At 44.9% G+C, this 21,946-nt stretch overlaps 4 protein-coding genes and 1 pseudogene across 5 annotated transcripts; 2 read left to right on the plus strand and 3 right to left on the minus strand.

The window, feature by feature from the left end:
* Nucleotides 1–524: 524 nt before the first annotated feature.
* Nucleotides 525–1,904, minus strand: LOC306750146 (cerebellin-2-like; the record flags this gene model as incomplete). The annotated part of the gene is made up of 3 exons (XM_079233542.1): nt 525–796; nt 865–1,002; nt 1,673–1,904. The coding sequence occupies 3 exons, from the start codon at nt 1,902–1,904 to the stop codon at nt 525–527; spliced, it is 642 nt and encodes a 213-aa protein (XP_079089668.1).
* Nucleotides 1,905–4,846: 2,942 nt separating this feature from the next.
* LOC306750138 (heme-binding protein 1-like) lies at nt 4,847–9,369 on the plus strand (the record flags this gene model as incomplete). The annotated part of the gene is made up of 4 exons (XM_079233534.1): nt 4,847–4,924; nt 7,977–8,115; nt 8,741–8,921; nt 9,192–9,369. 4 exons carry the CDS (start codon nt 4,847–4,849, stop codon nt 9,367–9,369), a joined length of 576 nt encoding a protein of 191 aa, XP_079089660.1.
* A 1,354-nt stretch (nt 9,370–10,723) lies between these two features.
* On the minus strand, nt 10,724–15,198 carry wbp2nl (WBP2 N-terminal like). The gene is made up of 8 exons (XM_079233845.1): nt 14,946–15,198; nt 14,301–14,409; nt 14,017–14,155; nt 13,842–13,934; nt 13,381–13,578; nt 12,766–12,891; nt 12,176–12,252; nt 10,724–12,084 (listed from the first exon to the last, which is right to left on the minus strand). Exons 1-8 carry the CDS (start codon nt 15,002–15,004, stop codon nt 12,028–12,030), a joined length of 858 nt encoding a protein of 285 aa, XP_079089971.1. The 5' UTR covers nt 15,005–15,198; the 3' UTR covers nt 10,724–12,027.
* An 841-nt stretch (nt 15,199–16,039) lies between these two features.
* LOC306750147 (zona pellucida sperm-binding protein 4-like) lies at nt 16,040–19,229 on the plus strand (annotated as a pseudogene). The gene is made up of 11 exons: nt 16,040–16,268; nt 16,434–16,558; nt 16,839–16,932; nt 17,435–17,569; nt 17,681–17,853; nt 17,996–18,075; nt 18,184–18,317; nt 18,409–18,592; nt 18,692–18,836; nt 18,915–18,984; nt 19,069–19,229. The product of its transcript is annotated as a zona pellucida sperm-binding protein 4-like (transcript).
* Nucleotides 19,230–19,715: 486 nt separating this feature from the next.
* Nucleotides 19,716–21,425, minus strand: rrp7a (ribosomal RNA processing 7 homolog A; the record flags this gene model as incomplete). The annotated part of the gene is made up of 7 exons (XM_079232736.1): nt 19,716–19,895; nt 20,038–20,245; nt 20,331–20,428; nt 20,542–20,665; nt 20,759–20,884; nt 20,978–21,120; nt 21,362–21,425. The coding sequence occupies 7 exons, from the start codon at nt 21,423–21,425 to the stop codon at nt 19,810–19,812; spliced, it is 849 nt and encodes a 282-aa protein (XP_079088862.1). The 3' UTR covers nt 19,716–19,809.
* Between the last annotated feature and the right edge of the window lie 521 nt (nt 21,426–21,946).

Here is a 21,946-nt window from a genome sequence, read left to right on the forward strand (position 1 = left end):
GTTAACCTACTCCTAGGGTTAACCTAAACCCTAATCCTAGCTAGGGTTAACCTAAACCCTCATCATGAACCCTCCATAAACAGTCTAGTCACTGTTTGTTACACTTCCTGGGACTTTTTAAGAAGTTCATCACGCGTTATAACACATTAACAATTAATCTGCTCGCGTATCAAATAAACTGGATGTTAAATCTATATTTTGTTGCAATTTACATGTATCAGACTTCCTAATCAACACGTAAAAGAGTCCTTAAAGGACGGAACCTGAAGTTTAGTTGCACGTATCGGACGACCGTTGTTATTGTTATATTATTATGATTTACTCACTGATGGAGGAGCCTTGGTGGTGTGTTCAGGTGTAGTCAGAATTTACAACACTTCAAAACAAAAGTTGTTTCTAGTTCATCTTTAATATTTTGACAAACTGAAAAAAATGACTTGTTGCGGGTCAAACGAAGGACTCGGACTACGCTGTAGACCACATTGTAAAGGTGTCAGCAGGACCTGGATCGGTTTCTGGGTCTCCTACATGGGAGAGACCAGGAAGCCGCTGAAGGTGCTGAGCCTCGTCTGGTCGAAGATGCTCTGCCCGGCCCAGAGAGTGACGGAGACCTGGTCCCCGGCCTCCAGAACCAGCGGCATGCCGTTGGAGGCGCAGCCGTGGACGCCCCTGGTGTCGAAGATGGCGAACATGTTCAACCCGTTCTTCATCACCGCTGCGTTCAGGGACCCCGAGGATCCAACACAGCCGGTGAGCTGGATGTAGTAGAGTCCCTTGACAGGGGCCGTGAAGACGCCTGGGGACCAAGACTCAGGATCAGGACTCTGAAGAGAGGCGGTAAAGCGTGCAGCAGGTGAGTCTTACCTATTTGGGGGTCGTAGGCATTGCCGATGTTTGTGGTCACCTTCGTGAACAGCAGCGTTTTGTCGCTGGCGAACGGGCCTTGGTGGGTCCACTCTTCCGTGGAGACGAGCGCCGCCGAGAACGCCACCTGAGCTTTACCTGCAGGACACGGAGAGGCTTCTTTCCAACACGGGGACTGGAGCTTATGATGCATGCTAACACATGCTAAACCATGCTAACACACGCTAAACCATGCTAGCCCATTCTTACACATGCTAAAACACGCTAAGCCATGCTAACACATGCTACACAGGGACGGGAGCTTATGAAGCACGCTAAACCATGCTAATGCATGCTAACCCATTCTTACACATGCTAACCAATTCTAACACATGCTAATCCATGCTAAAACTTGCTAACATATGCTAACACATGCTAGTACATGCTAACAAACGCTAAATCATGCTAACCCATTCTTACACATGCAAACCAATTCTAACACTTGCTAAAACACACTAATCCATGCTATTCTGTGCTAAGCCATGCTAACAGCCTCCACTAGCTAACGGTCGTTGTTGTTGGTCTCTCCATCATCAGGTCCATGCACGTCGGCGCCTTGATCAGCGGCATCGCAGGTTCACGCTTTATTTCCAGCATCGAGTAGTCTGATTGGTGTAGAGGTTAAAGGGCCGGTGCGATTTACTGACATCTAGTGGCGAGTCTGCAGATTACAACCGCCTCTCTTTCTAGGAGGTAACGTGAGCCGCCGAGTGCAAAACCCCAGAATGGAGCCCTTCCAGACCATAATAACCCTCTTGTGAATACTGACCTCTCTCTTCACGCTCTCTCTCCAGCTGGTCCACTCTGGCCGTCAGCTGCTGCACCAGAACCCCCACGTCCACGACTTCTGAGCCTGGCTCAGGGTCTTTGAGATTTGTGAACCGCTCAGGGTTCTCCTGACCCATTTTAGCTAGATCTGATACAGGCGGGCCCTGAGCCTCGACCACGGCCCCGACCACGGCACAGACCACCACCAAGACTAGAACCCCGCTGGACACCATGTTGACTGTTGTTCTGGGCTCTGCACTGGAGACACACACTGAAACTTAAACTGGACTTCAAACAGGACTACCACTGTGTTTGCCTCTTAAACAAACAGCTGATGATTAACTAGATCTGGTTGCACCGTCTGATGCGTGATCACCAGAGCGGCTGGGTCAATATCACTATAAAGTGCCTTTGGTGTCCTCATCAGAATCACTCAGTCATCATGAAAATGTAGTAGAATAATGAAACTTTGAGGGTTTTTTATAAATGGCCAAACATTTACACATATCAATACAATAAGTCTATTAAAATATGTTTCCATTATTTTATACTGTTTTGTTTCATTGGTTGTACGTGATTTTGGCATGTCCCACACACTGCTCTGCTAACTACTGTGTGTGTGTCATAGATTACTAATTAATTATATTAAATCCCCCCAAAAAATTATATGGTTTTATTGTCCACAAGTTATTTGACAAAATTATTAATTTTGATCATGTATATTCTATTTTGATAATCATATTGAACATTTTTCATGTGTCCCTGAAATTTCTGTCCACCCTGTCATTATGGGGTAACTTCCCTTTTAAGAAAACCTCTGATGTTTTCAGTGACATTACTACCACCAATGTGTCTTTCTTCACTGAGGTGAAACAGTGGGATGTTGCAGACGAAGTATTTACACTTATATTTTGTAATTTTCATCATATTATGTGTGTAGTATTATGTTGTCAAGCTTATCATGTCCAATCTGTCATAGTGAAATATCAATTAATATAAAAACCTTTCAGAAATTTGAACTCTATTTGTTAAACAGTACACAGTCACCTTGCTAACTGAATCATGTTGCTAACTGAAGGTCCATCATGTGCTCATTAAATGCTAACATTAGCCAAAAATGTCAACTCTGTCATTGTCTACCCTGTCAGCAAGTGTCCCATTGCAGGGTGGACATTATTTGCATAATTTAGTTATTATCCAAATACTTTTCCCATCAAATACAATATTTTGTTGAGGAAGGGACTAAATATCTTTCTGAAAATGCACAATTTATAATCACGATGTAATTACAATGTATTTACTCCATTAACAGAATTTGTCCATGACAGGGTAGACATATTTGGCTGTTTGCAATGTACATTGTCATCATGCAGTTCATTTATATTAAAAAAGGTGTGGGAGCTTGACCAACATACATTTCTAACAGCATAACATACTTAATACAATGCATATGAAGTTCAACGGAAAATCTTAGTTGTTTTTTTTGGAAATGGGAAGTCTCAAAGGCACCTTATGGTGATATTGACCCGGCTGCGTTAATCCGAGAACAAGAACCCTTTGGATCCGTGGAATCTTATAGACCGACTGACAACCTCAACACATTAACAATTAATCTGCTCGCGTATCAAATAAACTGGACGTTAAATCTATATTTTGTTGCAATTTACATCAGACTTCCTAATCGGATGTGGATCCGAGAATATTTAACATATGTTGTCTGTTCCATTGAATGTAAAATAGTGAAGTCACATATGGGCTTGGTGGTGGCAGCACTTTGCCCAGTCGTTTGTGGGATTAGTTAGTTTGTCCACTGAGAATTAAACTTTTTTTCATGATTTTGCGTTGGGACGGGCTAAAAACATGAACATATCGATCCAAAGTATAAAAATAAATTTAAAAAAGTCAAAATATCCCTGCAATAAGCATCAGTTTGATGAAGCTCACATTGGACAACCTGTGCTGAGCCTTTCTGTAGTTTTCTTTATGACAGTTAATCCAACATCTCATTCAGGGTGTTTCTGTCTTTGCTGGAAAAGTCTCACCTCCTCTCCGCACTACAGCAGCTCTCTTCCCTTCACCTTTTCCGTCTGTCCACAGCTCCCTCTCTCAGAACCTCAGCTTCCTGACCCAGCCTTATCCATCCCACTTTTTTCTTTTCATTAAATCTGCCCTTCCCGTTTCCTCGTATACTCTCCAGTGGTGACTAACATCGCCTTCAGTGTGAATTTAAATAGACTAACCCTAAAGCAAAGCAACGCACAGTGACACGGGGAGTAAGACCCAAGCGCTGCTCCCAAACCTACACACACACACACACACACACACACACACACACACACACACACACACACAGTGCTGGAAATGAAGTCCAATGCATCCTGACAAACTAACAGCTTGTGTCACAATGTGTATTGCACAAAAAGCGGGATGTAAACGTGCTTCTCGACTCCCTGCTGTTTTATACATCCTGCAGATGCCATGACAAACAGAATGAGAGGGAAAGCATAATAAAAGCTGTGGCACTGGAGGTTTATCTCATTTGGTGGGAGGTGGAGGTTTGGCAGAGGTGATACCTATATACGCTCTGATGCAGCATCTCTCAGCAGGGGGCTGCAGGAGCATCAATGTATATTTAATATCAGCAGCAACCCAAATCTCTCCGAGAGGGCAGCGTGATGCGCGCACTCTGCGTGGATTTAAACGCTCTTGAGAGGAAAGGTGGTGATGTAAGTGAGCGTCGAGCTGGTTGCAAGAGGAAAAGCGGAGGAGGGCGGAGAGACACTCCTCCCGTGTCACAGAGGAGGCTGATTTGTTCACGGCGAAGAAACGAGGAGTCAGCATCACCAACTTCTGCCTCCGAAAGGGAAACGGCATCTGTTGAGAGGAACCAGGCGCGCGCGCTCTCTTCTCCGGAGGAGAATTTGCGCTTTTGGAGCATCTGGATACTGTTACTTTCTCTTATCTATCAAGGGGGGTTTTCTTTCTTTTTTGGTTTAAGAGTTGTACGACCACACACACACACACACACACACACACACACACACACACACACACACACACACACACGGGGGTGGGGTGGAGAAAGTTGCCGTGCAGAAAACGCTCAGGGACGAGGAGGGAGGACGCACAGCAGAGAAAGGAGCGGCGAGAGGAGAGGTGACCCGGCCGAAGCGACATGTTTGGGATGCTCAAGAACTCGCTCTTCGGAAACACCGAGGAGACGGAATATAAATTGCTCAGCAGCGAGACGAAGGTAAGCGGCGCGCGGACACCTGTCAGACACTAAAACTTCGCTCCCTCCGACGCCTCAGAAGCAATTCTGCAAATTCCGTGCTGAGCAGTGGGCGCTGCTCACGCACTTCAGTGCGCGTCCATATTTTCATCCAGCTCTTATTGCGAACTGGGTTATGTTTTTTTTTTTTTAGCAATTGCGTTTTTTTACAGCAGTCGTGGACTCCGGCAGTGTTTTCACGTGATCACAACCGATCCGTGACCTTGACTGACAGCCTGGCAGTTAACTGCTCGTGACCTATAAAGATGCCCGCTGAGCCGCAGCGTGGGGCAAAGCAGCCAGAGGTCCTCTGCCAATCAGCAGCCTGCAGCGACGAATACAGATGGTGATGCTTTTCGAGTTTTGTGTAACCTTCGGACACAAACACAGACACACACACACACACACACACACACACACACACACACACACACACACACACACACACACACACACACACACGCACATTAAACTCAGAAAGGTTTTTTACCACGCTGTGGGTCACTGTTCCCCCATCATGACATTATAGATGCTTTATGAGTGTGTGTGTGACAAAGAGGTCCTGCGCGCGCATGTGCGTGCGCGTGAACCCCACAGGGGCCACGCTGACTGACCCCTGCCCTGGAAGAGGGTGCAGATCAGACGTGATTGTGGTTCACCAGTGAGCTCAGATGAGCACCGGCTGTACACCCTGACACGCTGGCCATCGACAGTGACGTCATCGAGGAGGAAGGGCGTATCCTCTCGTGTCAGCGCCCCGCCCCCTCTAACCACGCCCCTTGTTATGTTCATGTAGCCTGCTATATATATATATTGTGTTTGGCTTTCATTGACATGTTCACATTCCTAAACAACCAGTGATGTGTGCTGTTATTACCTGACTGTTATTTAGAACAGCCATTTCGAGGTTCTTCTCTCGTGGCCCGTTGACCCGCACAGTGCACTATTTTAAATGTGCATGTAGCCGTGTAATGTCACGGTCGGCGTGGGGTTTGAAATCGGCTTTGTGTGTCTGAATAGCAGCTCCCTTTTGACTGGGGGACACAGAGGCACACAGACAAAGAGGACTTCTAGACAGGCAGGGAATCAAATGACCTAAACTGACACATTTACACACACACACACACACACACACACACACACACACACACACACACACACACACACACACACACACACAGGAAGTCTGATCTGTTCTGACACTGACCTCTGACCAAGCTATTGTCTAAACCTGATATTTTTGGTGTAACTATGTTATATTACACATTTGTAAAGGGGACCAAGATGGTTATAATTAATGATCTCTCAATTACACCACTGGTCCAAGTGCAGCATGATGTCAAAGGTCACTGCAGTGCCCGCCCCCGTCCTGCAAGTGTTCTTAAACAGCCTTGAGCTGGAGGATCATCAAATCTCTGGACCTGACTGACTGACTTGTTCAAACAGAAGCTATTGAAATCAGAGCTTGGCACCTGATCCGTGCAGCAGCCGCCTGACTCCGACACCCTACACTCTTAATTAAAATTGTCACAGAATACAGAGGAGTTTGCGGGGGCACACACACACACACACACACACACACACACACACACACACACACACCAAGTCCCTATGCGCACACGTACACAACAGGATAACAGCAACATATAGGCGGAGTGCAGTCAGGAGCTTGCTAATTAATGTGGATTATTTTAGTAGAACATGAAATGGCAATTTAACAGTCACATTGTTGATAATGTCTTTTGTGCACTCTCCTCCAGCACAGAGTAATTATCCCTGTAGAAGATGGCAGAAGGCAGCAGCTAAACACACAACCTCTCACACACACACACACACACACACACACACACACAGTACGGACATATTAATTGCACTTCTTAACTGAAGTCAGGCTCCTCTGTCTCGGTATGTCGCCCGTACACAATGTTAATGGTGGTCCTGCTGACAAGTCTTATAATAACTATGCAGAAGCCCGGGTACCTGCCACAAGTTAGAGCTCCATGATAACATGGTGCCATCTTGTATGTGCTGGGGGATGAGTACCGCCGCAGGCCCTGATGACAGGACAGTTACCACTGGGGTGGGCTTTGAATAAGATGTGTAAAAATAACACACGTGTACAGAAATTGGAGAAACATTTCAATCATTTGCATGACATTTTGAGAAGCCCACGTAAGAATGAGCCTATGCAGTGGGAATATTTCCATTACTGTCTTTTTCTGCTGCTGGTTTCATTTCGGAAAAGAAAGAAAAAAAGAACCCACATCATCTTAAAATGAATTAACTGTACATTTGATCGAGGCTTCTTGCAGATCGATGGTAAAGCCTGGAGCGAGAGCGCATCACAATGACATTAAAGTCAAATGCTCAGAGACATTGTACAGACAAACACGGAGCTCTACACAGAGTAATCACATTAGTGGGACGAGGAGCTGTATTTGAAACCTGCATCGCAGCCTCTACTTTGGCCAGATTCCTTCAAAACCTATTAAAGTCACTGCTCAGCTGAGCAACACAGTTGAGTGACCGTGCTCCACATTCGCCCCACTCAAATCATATTTAATGCAAAACTGTTGCATCTGTTGGAGCTGTGTGTCTGGGGGCGGGGGAGATGTGTTTGTGTGTCTGTGTGTGTTATGTAAGACATCTCTCGGCCATTATTCTCTGCAGGCTGACTGAACCATGCAGAGCAGAAGAAGAAACTAAATCAAATCAGTGTAAATACGTTTCATCTGCATCTTATTATTTGGCCGCCCACATCGTGTGTGCAGTCGCACAAACACACACTGAGTTATTACCCCGCCAGTCGCAGGCCTTCGTCCTTTGGAGCAGATTGTCAACATCAGTGTGTCAGAGGTGAATCACATCCTCTCCCGTGCACCGGTCCTCAGGAAGAGGACGACTGTGTGGGTGCATGTGCATAAAAGACATTTCTGCATATGTGCACGACACAATGTGCAGCCTGTGTTGGCCTGCTGATGCCTCAATCCTCCCCTCCCCCCACCACCCAATTTTTTTACCTTCTCTTCCAAAGGATGGAGTTAGCTTTGAGGTGCGGCGGTACGATGGGGCCAAATACGCCGTCGTCTCGTCTGAGGGGCGGTCCTTTGACCAAGTGACGGGGGAGCTGGTGAGGAAGCTGCTCATGTACATCGGCGGGAGCAACGATCAAGGTACGGTCTTCACAAAAAACTAACTGTGCCAATATACGTTCACGAATAGTGTCATGGATTTTTAGTTTTTTTATCAAATGCATGTGTAAAGTATGAAGCAATAGTGCTAATTTATGGAAAAAAAATAGAAGGAAAAGCAGAAGAAAGACACTTACATTCATTTAAATGGTGGCCAGACTTAACGGAGGCCTGAAGCTGAATGAATCAACATCAAAGATGGGATCAATATATGTCTCCATCCTCCCTTAATATATATATTGCGACAGTTTAAGCTGTCCCACTTGAAATGGCGTAGCTTCATTGGAGGATAAATCTGAATAACACTCAGACACTTACATCCTTGGAGGTCATGTGTCGCTTTAGGTCAGCAGACAAAAAAGAAACTCAGCCAAATAAAGTCTGAAATCTAGGCCCCTGCGGAATCATCCTTTAATCTGTCTGCTATTCACAGAGGTGCGGCGTACACGGCCTGTTGTTGCTTTTTGCATAATTATATTATGTTCACAAAAAAAATTCACACAAATCCTGACCTTTAGATTTTTGGTGGATCGCTTGAGGGAGTTTCTCTTCTCTCCTCTGCTTCTTTTTGTGTGTTAATACACTCACTTCCTGTCTCACACCCAAGATGAGGCCATGGGGACAGCAGCACCCATCATCTTCACAGTGTACCCACGGAATGACGGCGTTCTGTCTCGCCGCTTGGTGGTCGCCATCCGCATCCCATCCAGCTACCAGCAGAGCCCCCCGGCTCCCACCGACAGTGCCATCGGGATCGAGGACCGGCCCGGCATGACTGTCTACACCCTGTAGGTGTCATTTAAAGAGTTTCATTACACAGGGAGCACGGCTTTAAGATAACGTCCCATGAGTCATTGTTTTTGTTTAAATGCTTTGTCCCTTTTTGGAGGCCTAAGTTAACATATTCCTTCTTCTCATGGGTGCCTTTTGGGGTCCCTGTTCCATCCCAATGAGACAGCACATCCAGTAAAAGGTCCACGTCGCCCCCTTTCTGAATTAAACCAACGCTCTAAAATATCTACCAAATAACAAAAAAACGCCTTTATTTTTCTTCACAGGCAGTTCGGAGGCTTCGCTGGGGAGAGCGAGTACCGCGCAGAGGCCTTGCGTTTGACACGCACGCTGGGTGAGACGGCCCCCTTCCAGCGCAAGCAGTACTTCTGCTGCAGCTACGACCCACCGCTCAAGCCTTACGGACGCCGCAACGAGGTGTGGTTTCTGCAGGAGGAGCCGTAGGAGCCAGTCCGTCAGATCTGAGTCAAATCTCATGCTGAATCCTGAATCCGACCTTGATTTACCCCTTCACTTAGGACAAACGTGTAGCCCTAACAAGTGCTCGATTGATTGGTAAGAGCAATATGGTGACTTGATAGACCTTTGAACCCAAAATGGACAGACATTACCCATGTTGCCTTTACCCATCAGATCTGTGGGCTTGTCACGCGTGCAGTAGCTACACTGATGCTAGGCGTTGGAGCAACGGGGTGATTTAGAATTCAACATCAATTTATTTTTTTTGTTTCTAATTTAAACAAAAGCCCTTGTAGCTCTGAAACAAGGCGTAACGAGAGTGATTAAAGGCTTCACGACAAATGTCAGAGGTTTTCATCTGAACGAGTTGAAAATAGATCTCAAGGAAACTACCCTTTAGATACCAGGTGTGAAACAGAAAGTTATCCAAGTAACTCAGTGAATAATCTGATGTAGTCTGTATTCAAATACAACTTGATTGACTTTTCCTTTTAGAAGTAAATGTTTGTCCTAAAGGTTTGATAAAGTCCCCGTAGAGCTCCCGAAAGAACACACAGTAGGGTTTTGTACATCTTAATCTAGTTTACTATTCAGTGACGCCTACAGAGAAATGTATATAATTGAGATTATTTACATGGTAGTAAAAAAGCACACCTTTTCCCAGAGTAAGGAACTGGGAAGAAACAGCCATAAAGTAGAACTAGTCTTTATGAATTAGCGAGAGGACAGATGGGTGGAAGCTAGCTAGCTATGTGTGTTTATGATTATGTGTTGATACATGCATTTGTGTGTAGTGAATATTTTGTGTTTTAGTGCATGACGATGCCATCTTTATTTATTCTGACTCTTGAAACGGTGTTATTTGATACATCTGTACTGTGGGGTTTTCTGTAATGAGTGAATATAATGTTCAGGTATAATAGTGCTTCTCAACATAATAAATATATTATTCAGTAAGAGTGCAGACAATTCTAGTTGGGTTTTTTTTAATTGTGTGAAACGCTGTCAGGGACAGTAGTTCAAGATATACAACAGGTGTAGATGTGTAGTTTCACATCTCTTGGAAGGATATCAGAATTGGTCACACTTTAATGGAATGGCCCAAACTAAAGACAGCATTGAGCAGATAATCTAAGTACCAGAGCAACGTGATGCATGAAAACATTTCACTTTAAGGGGTGCAGTTACATGGATGCAATGATCGAACACAAGTATTCCTGGATGTATGCAGCCAGAATTCAGCAAATGGCAATTAGATATTTAAATTCAGGATTAGAGCAATTTAAATTTAAGACGTTGAGTTTAAAATGTAAGATCAGACAAATGACAAACATCTAAATTCAATAAATGACTTATTTATTAGATTTTAATTGACAGACAAATTCAGCAAAAGGAATAAGAACTGCAAAAGAGATATTAATGTACAGACATTGGATTAATTGGACAAACAAAAAAAACATCCTCTATCCACTTCAACTGTGTGCAAATAGTCCTTCAAACAGTTGTTAATTGATGCGATTCCAACGCCGGTTGGCTCCTCAGCCCACTTTAAATCAGGAATAAAGGGTTTGCATTCAGAAGTTTCAACAGCAGGCCAAACCCTGATGGGCCCTTAATATAACTCTGTGGTCCTGTAACCCCAGACTAGTGTAATTACACACGAGAGTACAGGTTTCAGCTCGGCGTTGCATACATGAATACAATAGAAGCACGGGGTGATTCAGGTAACCCCCAGCTTGTCACCTTTAACCTTATTTTGAGAGGTTGAATTATTGCACATACATCCTGGAGACGTGTTACATCAGAACTCTTATCTGATCCCCTTTTTTTTCTCCCCCAAACAATGCACTGTTCCTTTTCATAACAAAAAAACTCTACACAATATCATATTGTGATGGAGACGGGGAGATTTGGGTCATACAATGAATGGAATCACTCGGACTGTAATGTAACTGATGTAGTGCAGGATCACACTGGATATATGAAAGGGAAACCTGAACTCGCTATTCTTGCTACTCGTAGTAGGTCAGATACTGTATCACTAAACACGATTCAACCCAGTTCTGGTTTTGGATATGGAGAACAACGCAAAACTGTATAGGAAATACACACGGCACCTTCAATGAAACTGCAAAAATACTTTACCTTTTATAATAAGAGTAGCTATTGTTAAGAACTACAGGAACTGCAATCAAGAAATTGCCAAAAAATGTTTTGGTAATAAAATCGGTCTTTAAAATACATTCCGCATACTGCCTCCTCCTTTCAGCTCTTCACAAGGACAGTTTAGGTGCCCTTGCCTACGTGGTAGAGAATTAGATAGAAATAAATCATTAAGAATGTTAATAATGATGAGTCTAGCTAGAGTTACAAGTTGTCGATCCTTTTAAATGAACTTAAGTAGAAACAAGAACGGTATTTAAAAGATGTAATTGCTTTGTATGCTATTCCTGTATCCAAAATATCATTAATTAATTGGTGAATTATCACTGACATCTTTGAACCCCCTCCTATTAGTTGCATTTCCTTTTTGTATTCTACAATGGAGTAGGTACTGTATCCTCATCGCTCCCTGCTTTAGAATTTATTGAAGATACAGAGGAAGCGAGAGAGGAGTGTCATTGAAGTGAGGGCGCCCGAGCTTCAGTTACTTTTCTTCTCAGGAGAGTTTGGATACGGAGCATATGGTGGAGGCCGCTCCTGTGTGGGAATAAAAGAAATTTAAACAAACATGGTAAAAGAGACATTAAATATGTAATTTCCACCCAACTTCAACTGGGGAGGGCCTCACCATGGGCATGTAGACATTGTGTGGATTGCTGGGATTGTAATACGCATTGCCAGCTGCTTCCGCCGCCTTGGAGTTACCTGTGCATGCAAATGAGTAGTGACAAAAGACAGAGAGTGATGAATGCCGAACATATTTAGGAGCAGACGCTGAAGCTCCAAACAATGAAAGGGGACATGATGCAAGGAGCAGAGTATTAGTAATATGAAGCACAACAACTGACAGCTCCAGGAATCATTGAGACCAAATCTACAGGCGCACCCTGAGGCTATCGTCCTTCAAGCTCTTCTTAAAATAGCAACAAACCAAACAGACGTTTTCACACAGTGCACTAAGAGCACAGGTGAGACCGTTTTCACTGAAATACACAAGGTGTTAGAAAAATAGTACGTGGAGGTAGAGGGGAGATTGTTTATCCTTTGGAATTTTGATGTGAAGCAGATGAGACATCAGCCCACTTTTTTTTGGGTGGCGTGCTCCGAAGTGATTCACTTTGAGGCAGACGGATCAGATCTGACGGGTGCAGTGACACAGACTTACAGAGAGGAAAAATAAAGGAGAGAGTGAGATGAGAGAGAGGGAGCTAAATAGACCTGGAGGAGGTGGTGGTGGTGCCGCTGCTGCTGCTGCCCAGTTCTGGGGGGGTGCAGTCCAATTTTGGGGTGGCCCTGGGTAGGGTGGAGGTGGGGCCATGTAGTCAAATCCAGATGGGTACATTCCTGGAACACAGAAGACAACAGGGGGAAAAAAGAGACAATGTTTCAAGATCAAAAGGAGGTTACAGTCTTTGTGAGTAATTACAGCAAAGTCAAAAAACACATGACAAACAAGGGAAATACAAACTCTCTCAGAAAGAGAAATGGCAGCATTGTGCCTCAAGGTTCTTTTACTTATGTGCATTGAGGATATTTTATGAAAAACGTGGATAGAAATATAAAAGTGTGTGTGCACTGCATAAGCAGGCTAAAGGACAATATGACAGTATGCACACACACACACATCTTAAGAGTATGTACACTGACTTTTTCTAGATAAAGAAAGGTATTGACTGTGAAAGTGAAAGAACGAAAAACCAAAAGAGTGAAAGAAATCAAGTGGACATTGAGTTAAGATTATTTAATTAATTTACGATTGTAAGTGTATCCCAAAAAGTGAACACCTTAAAATTCGCATACAAATGTCACATCACAAAGTAGTGGATGCTGTACCTGCAGCAGCTGTTGGATGAGGGTAGCCCATGTTTCCAGCAGCAGGGGTGGGGCCCTGGTAGAATCCATTCTGCTGGGGAGGGGATGGGTAAGGATATGCGGGAGGAGCAGCTGGAGGTGGGCCGTAGCCATTCATCATTCCAGGTGATGGATAGCCGTGAGAGGCAGCACCGTTTTGTGCGGGTGCGGCGCGAGAAGCTGAAATACAGCAAGAGAAAAGGGTGTCAAATAAACAGGACTTTCTAAGCATTATGTTCACTTTACTGTAAAGACTCTTTTGGGCTGACCTTGAGTACATCGATTGCTTATAATTCTCTACTGTTAAGATTTGAACTTTTACAGTTGTATTTTTACAATGTTGCTACTTTGGTGCAGGATTTAAATACTATTCAGGCGCATTCAACGAATATCTGTCATCATAAAACGAGGTACGCAGTGATTAAGGAAACTAGCATACAAACCATTTGTGGCCAGTTTGAAGAGATGCTGTCCCACGTCTATGGCCCCTCCACTGGGGAAGGACATCTTGAAATGGGCCTGGCCATCCCAGCCACCTGATGAGAGACACAACAAGATTTAGAACAAACACAGAATCATACTGGTTAAAAGAAAAGAAAGAAAGAAAAGTCCACCTACCATCAGGCTCAGCCGACACCGTCCCTTTAATGTAGTTTGCTGCAAAGACCGGCTGCTCGATGCTGCAGCCCTTCATCAGATAATAGGGGAACATGGCTGAACCCAAGCAATCCTTGGTGTTACTGGACACAAACATCAACTAAGCCAGCGGATGAGGGGAAGAGAGAAGAGCATGTTTGGGGAGAGTTACCACAGGATGTATAGGAATGTGAACACTGCCACATTTACAATCACAAAGACAGCTTTACTACAATTTAATACAGCGGGTTTCATTCTGGCTGTACCCTGTATGGCGTGAGGTAAATGGTGCCCTTCTTGGTCCCCCTGAGCAGGTCCGTCTTGCCGCTGACATCACTGAATGACAGCTCCACGTTGGTACACTCCCTCAAAACACTGGGGAAAGAAGCAGCAGGTGAGAAAATATAAATTAACCTGTTGCAGCAAATACCTTACAGAGTATTAATGGGCACGGAGAACAGTTTGAACCCACTGCATTTAACACGGTGCCGCTAACCCACTTTACACAAGCTATCAAACAACTTGTGTCAACGTCCAGTCGAAAGCTACTTCCTGTTTTGATTGGCTAACGTTACGAGTTAGCCATCTTGCTCAACAGCTAGCTAAACCAATACGCAGAGGCCACAAAGTCGGCTACTAGAGATATCATATAACCCAAGTCTCATATACAGTAAACACCATATTATAAATGCTCCCGAAATACGACCGACACAGCGAACACAAACGTCAACAATAGAAACGGACGTGTGAGCTAACTCTGCTAACCAGGCCAGCTAGCGGGAGGCTAGCCGACGGGTAGCATTCCGTTGACTACGCACCGTGAAGAAGAAGGTAAACAAAACAACGAGAGAGAGGCGACAGCCGGCAAGTTGATATAACAAACACAGCGGACGCCATAATAACACGCGTACCTTTCTCCGTTGTTGATCAGGACGCCGCCGTTTTGCGAATGATTCCGGTTCAGAGCCATGTTTGGGAGACGTCTCGTTCTCGCCTGCTCTCCGTGCTGGAAGTCTGCTGCTGGTCGTCAGCAACGACGGGGACGCCTCGCATACGTCACGGCCGTTACGTCACGGCCACGGCACAGTTTCACCAACTCGTGATCAACACCATCGATTCGACAGCACACAGACTCACGAGCCGTGAAAACGTGCACACTTTTGTTCACCGTTCGACTTCTGATAAGAGTTTTAGAGTTCGTAAATAGTTTGGTCCAGTTCAAGTTGTCCGTGTCCTCCGGCATCACTGTTGTAGAGAAACTCATGATCTTTGATAATGTAATAAATATATATTAAAAGGCAGAATCTCATCATTAAAATGGAATAAATATGCTTTAATAAGTCAATGAAAGCCCGTACGTTTTTAGATTTAGTATCTTTTCTGATGTCGGACATGTGTCTTGTTTCGTATGACATTTTTGGGTGTTTGTTCTTTGTAATTTGTCTCTTGTTTGCTGTGAACTTTGTCTGTTGTTGTCTGTATGAGTCAGACCTTTGGTGACAAATGAGTATCCCCACTGGGGATTAATAAAGTTTTTCTAGGATTGATATGCAGTCAATTGGAAGTCAAATCCAATATCATGCAGCAGTGAATAAAAGGTTTAAAATTGTGCATGTAATAATTATTAGATGGGTACAAGCACTGCCACGGGGAGAGGGAGAGAGGTTGACGAGACCTTTGAGTTACGCAATGAGTTCATTTAATGGCTCCCTGAGGATACATGCTCGTCATGATATGTATTATTTAAACACTGACCTTTCTATCAATTCCCAGCTCAGTCTGACCTACTTTTCAACGCAGCTTTAAGCCCGCAGGGGGCACATGGTGGACAACTGTGACATCATTTCAACCTCTTTTTATTTTTTTTATTATTATTATTACATGAATGACAACAAGTACATACCTACACGTGGTGAAGCCCTCGTGCGTTGGCAAGAGGAGGACGCAGGCTTCAAACTGATTAACTCTAATTAACAGAAGTCACGTGGCCCCTTCCTCGCGTCAAATGAGGCACGTGGTTTATTTCTGATCGCAAAACTGTGAAATGATTTCTCACTGTGCAAACCGCTTTTTGATGGCTTTGGTTGTCGCCGTTTTGGCGCAAAACTGCTGTTTCTCAGCCGTCCAGGGGGAGAAAACACCTGCGCAGCTCGCCATGCCCAAAGTCACCTGCTCTCACGAGAGGATACGAGCCGTGTTTGGCCCTCTGGTCAAAAGTAATATACATGTTAAAGGTGAGATCTGTTGGCGAATTCTATATTTCCAACCACTTGAGATGACAAACGTGGTTGGAAATGGTTTTCAGTAAGCGCTCATTCAAATTGTTTAATAATCCCCCAAAAGGCTCTCAACATTTGCATTGGATCCATCAGCAGTAATAATATACTTTGTTTTCTTAGACACAACAGGGGCCTTTATACCAGTGCTTCAATCTGATGTGTTATGTGGATTGAAACTGGGCAGAGAGAAAAACCAGAACCTCTCCTTCTTCAGCAGATATGATGGCTGCTATACACAGATTAAGGTAAAATAAGGGACTTGATTATATTTAGTGTGGAGGGGGGCTGAACATTGTGTGAACAATTGCAGCACCTTCCCCATAATATCAGTAAGAAATAAATATATCTGTAGACAACAATAACAAATTCATGGAAATTGGAAATGTGTCTACATAAAAGTCTTCAATATGAGTCCCATGTTCTGTCCACAGAAGGGGAATACACACATTCCCTTTGTGTTTTTGTGCTCGCGTGTAAATGCAAAAAAGTGTGCATGGCTCCTCCATAATGACCTTTGATCCACAGGGCAGCAACGTGGTCGTCCCCCTGCAGGTGCAGCTGCTGGGAGGGGATCGATGGCTGAGGGTACATATCAGCTGTCCTCTAACCGAGATACCAAGTGAGAGGACTCGACTTCTCCCAACACGTGAGTGGAGACCGATGAGCGCAACCGGCCTCTTGACACAGTTATGTCTTCTATATCTGTAGCCGGTGCTCATTGTTTTTATACCTGTTTTCATCAATCAAAACTTAAACCGGCTCATTTTCCTTTGGAGCCTGGTCAAGAGTTCTGAATAATTAATTTTCGGCCCAATCAGAAACTGTTTATCTGCCAGGAATGTTCACACAAACGAGGAATAAGTATAAGACAAAGATAAAGTGCTCAGACAAACAGATAGCGTTAATGTAAGTGTATGTTAAGTGGCATGAGTGTTTAAATATGAAGTGTGCAGGGGAGTGTAAAAGAAAAGAAGAGGAAAGAAAAGAATGAAAAAAAATAGTCCGAAAAGTAGTCCAAGTGATGCCACTGGGTGACGCAGCCTGTCGTTGGCCATACAGAGAAGGTTTGGGCACACTTTACCGTGTCTGTTTGGGACACTTACTGCACAGCTCTTCTCCAGCGTTACCGGGGAACTGTGACACTGAAGGAGCTCTACAGCTGGACTGCGGCCCCCGAAGCATTTCTCGGGACGCCTGCTCCAAACTGGGATGCTGCTATGACGCGCGCAAATTAACCTGCTACTACAAACTCAACGGTAGGATCATCATGCAAACATTGAGGGGATTTTTATTTTTTAGTGATGAGGTCAAACGTTCAGGTTCGACGTGTTTGGTTTGTAAGTGACTCATGTTCCGGTGTGTTGCAGCCTGCTCTCTGGATGGCAACGTTGTGTTCTCAGTGAAGTCCACAGACGCAGACCGGCCGCTCGATCCCAGCGGCCTCACAGTCAACGGTCAGCCGCAGTGTTCCCCTGCGGCCACCACACCAGACGAGGCCATCTTCAAGATCGGAATCATGGACTGTGGTGCAAAGATGAAGGCAATGCTACTCGTCAGGAGTTTTGATTTCGAGTTGGAATATTGTTCCACTCTGAATTATATCGCACGCCATCAAAAGCTTGATTCCACTGCACGAAGTTTGCTCAAGTCTGAATCCTCTCTTTCTCCGCCCCTGCTTTTAGGTAGATGGAGACGTGAAGATCTACGAGGTGGAAGTGGAGGGACTACAGATGGAAAATGGAACCCAAAATTATACATATCGGTGAGTTGTTTTTTGGCTCTTCTGTCAAAGCGGATGCCTCGGGCGGAGTGATCACAGGTGAGAACGGAACACCGGCGTCGACATGTTAATGAGTCTGGCGGTCTTTAGTGTCCATGTCCAGTGTGAATTTGAAGAGCCGGCTGTAAACCGCACTGCAGACCAGCGGCCCTCCTTGGCGGTGACCAACCCGCCGCCTGTGATTGCACTGGGAACCATGAGGGTGCAGATGAGAATAGCCACAGGTAATGAAAAACGGAGCGCAGCTTGTGACGCCCCCTCGTCGCGTTGTCATTTCCTTTTTAGAGCTAAGCCTTTGTGATTACCTCTTCCTAGACGCATCCTTCACTTCCTTCTTTCCTGAGGACCAGTTCCCAATCGCCTTTCCGCTGCGCAAGGTTGTGTATGTGGAGGTCTCGATCGCCCAGCCGTCCCCGGACCTCACGCTCTCCCTGCGTATGCGGGACTGCTTTGCCTACCCTGTGTCTCGACACTCCGTGTGGCGGCTTCTCCAGGACGGGTAAGGTGGACTTCAATACAGCAGCGGCCTGAGACCATGTTTCGCTTCTGTGCATATAGGCGACTAGACAACTTACACATGTTTTCTCCTCCTGGATAGATGCCCCAACCCTTTGGATAACAGAAGCAGCTCCATCCATGTGAGTGACCACGGGGAGACCACCGCCCTCTCCCAATTCAGGAGGTTTGATGTCAAGACCTTTGCCTTCTTGGACCCTCGTACAGGCCAGCCGAGTGTGGAGGAAGTAAGGTTATCGCATCCACATATTTTCAATTGAATAAAGTGCATCTCTGCAAATGTGTCTGTGTGTAATCTCTCTTAGATGTACTTATACTGTTGGGTGGAACTCTGCACAAAAGGCGTAGAGTGTGCACAGCCATGCACTATCGTTCGTGAGTATATTACAGTGTTTTTTCCTTCTCGTCCATTTGTATGAGCCGTGTATATGTGGTCGACTCCCGCCTCTCTTCCCACAGCATCCGAGGGTGAGAGGCAGAGGAGAGAGGCCACGACTCAGTACGACCAGGTCCAGCTGGTCTCTTTGGGGCCGCTGCTGCTGGGACAGAACGGCACCGAACTGGAGGACAACCAGTGTGTGACACGGCAGACGAGTAAGTCCACAGTCTGCCTGTAATAAGACGATGGCAATTGTCGAATTTCTAGGTTTTTTTTCTTCCCCCCCCCTTCTTTGCTCAGTGTTTCAGATGACGGTGTATATTCTCTCTGGTGTCAGTGCGGGCCTGGTCTTGATCCTGGTGTTAACTCTATTGTCGAGCATTGGGAGGCGGCCGACGCCAGAAGCGCCGCAGGTCATGGAAGCACAAGTTGACTAACTATCTAAATAAAACTTTCCGTGGTCTGACAAGTGTTTTTGTATTTCATTTTGATTTATCAGGAAGTACAGAGCTGTTGTCGTTCATTATGGCTGCTTTCATGTTTTCTTTAATCGAGGCCAAAAAATGTTTGAATGGTTCCACAAGATTGTTTTTGATTAATATTTTATGAAGAATTTGCATTTTGTCCTGTATGTCCCCCTTTGAATCAAATACTTTATTCTACCAACATGAATGATTATCCAAATATCTGAGGTGCTAGCAATTAAATAATGATGAAAATGTGTGTCAGAACAAGTTTATTGACATAAAAAAAAAAGTTCAGGGTTACAATGTAGCTCAAAAGCAGTGAAATGAGGAATGGAAGTAGTCCGAGTTGTCGACTCAGTAAGGTTTGAACTTTCTCTGTGCCCTCAGCAGCGCTATTCTGTTTTTATCCTCCTCAAACTTTTTCCTTAGTTCAGCAATATCTGGAAAAAGAAGAAGAAAAGAAACATGTTATGTGAGCCATAATAAAAGGTGTTTCACAAAGCCAGACCGCTTCCATTTCCTTCACCCTCCAAGGACCAACTCTAGCCTGCAGATGAAGAACGAACTTCACTGAGAACTCACGTTCTTTCTGTGTGTTTCTGTGCTGCCAGGTGTAGAAGTTCATGAGCTCCTTCCTCTTCTTCTTCCTAATCTCTTTCTGCAGAGTCCTCTGGTTGGCCGCCTCGCTGTGGGGGCGGCCCTTGGCACCCTTGGGACCCCTTGTGACTTTCACCCAGCCCTCTTCATCATCCTGCTGCTGCGCTGCCGCCTCCTGCTGCCTGTTTGCTTCCTGTAACGAATAAAAAATGTACGTTGCGGTCACAACGGACTAGACGGGCGCGTGATGCCGGAAAAAGGCGCCGTGCGAGTCTCACCTCCTCTTTCCGCTTGTCGTAGCCTTCCATGAAGGAGTCCACTATTTCCTGCAATTTTTCTGGCTGACTAAAAGAACTGCTGTACTGCTGAATCCATTCTGGCGTAAAGAAAAGAAAAACAAGTGTCAAAAGCCTGACATGATCAACAAGGATCTGGCTCACATCGACACCGCATTAAAAGAAATGAATGCATCCCCGTGGCCTCACTCACTCTGCGCGCCTGTCTTCACTTGCCGCTCCTCTGTGCAGACCACCAGAGGCACGTTGTGCGGGTGCGATTTGGCTGCAGATATACTGGAGGCGGCCTGGAACACCACGTAGCCCACTTTGAAGCCCTGCAGGGGGACCGGCGGAGACATAAGAGGTGAGATGAATGACTTCACTGGAATAGACTGCACGTAACGCGCGCATGGGACAGTTGGGCTCACCTGTTTCTTCATGGGCTTGAAGAGCCTGGACAGCGCGGGTCCAGACTCCCGGTCGGAGCCCGGGTGGTCCCTCAGCTCCACGGACTGAACACAGCCAAACTGCGAGAACAGCTCTCTGAAGACACCCTGAAACCCCCAAAAATGACATGAATGATTAAAACAGCTGACGTCATCACTGACAAATCCTCCAGACCAGACAAGCTGGGGCAGATGCCGTACCTCTGAGCAGTACGGGGGCACGTTGAGCACAAACAAGGTCCGGTCCAGCGGTCTGTGCGAGCTCTTCTCTGCTCGCACTTTGTGCTCTTTCAGGTACAGCTTGTGCTGAGCGACGCTGTGGGAACTAAACTGCAAGGACAGCTCTGCGAAGAGACACACGGGGGGGAAACACACATGAAGCTACATTAACAGCAGACACGACCCTCGGTACAGTAACTTGCATCAGTAATCAACACGCGAGCGATCCCTCCCCAAGAGGCGAGAGCGGGGCAGCCGTTCAGCGACCACCCCGTTAAAACCACAAGGAAAGAGTAATGGACGACGATGAGTCCGCATGCGAGCAAAAAGATGGAGTGAATATTTGTAATTTTGTCAAGTTAATACCTGTGAATCCTCCAGGAATAATACAAGCCTGGCTGCTGGCATGTTTCTTCCTAGACGGCGCCATTTTGTTGTGACCTTTCACACCGGAAGTACAATACAAAGCAAGTACGCAATATATATATATATTTTTTTTTCTTTTCTTCAAATACATTTAAATATATATAATAAATAAATTATATATTTTTAACTATATATAAATATATTTATTTTACCAGTGATACATTTCAAACAATTTCCAACGCAGCCATTTCGTCATTAATGTGAAATTAACAAAATCTACAGACGTTATTACTTTGTGTCCTGCATAGATTCCAAACATTAACTTTACCATCTTTAACACAACCATAACTAAAGACAAATGTGATTGGTTTAGAGTATTCCAGCATCAAAATAATTGTATGACTTTTGACTGGTTTTAGTTTTGGTAATTTGACTTGTCCACAAGGCAATTAGAAAACCATCTAAATTGCATGGCTCAGGTAAATAAAAACAGACATTTAAAGTTTGAATAACATTGATAGCATTTGCAAAGATGTGTAATTTCATTATTGGTCTGATGTTCTCAGAAAGACTAAAGGCTGCCCT

This window comes from Taurulus bubalis (genome assembly GCF_910589615.1).
Source record: "Taurulus bubalis genome assembly, chromosome: 17".
Taxonomy (NCBI): Eukaryota; Metazoa; Chordata; class Actinopteri; order Perciformes; family Cottidae; genus Taurulus; species Taurulus bubalis.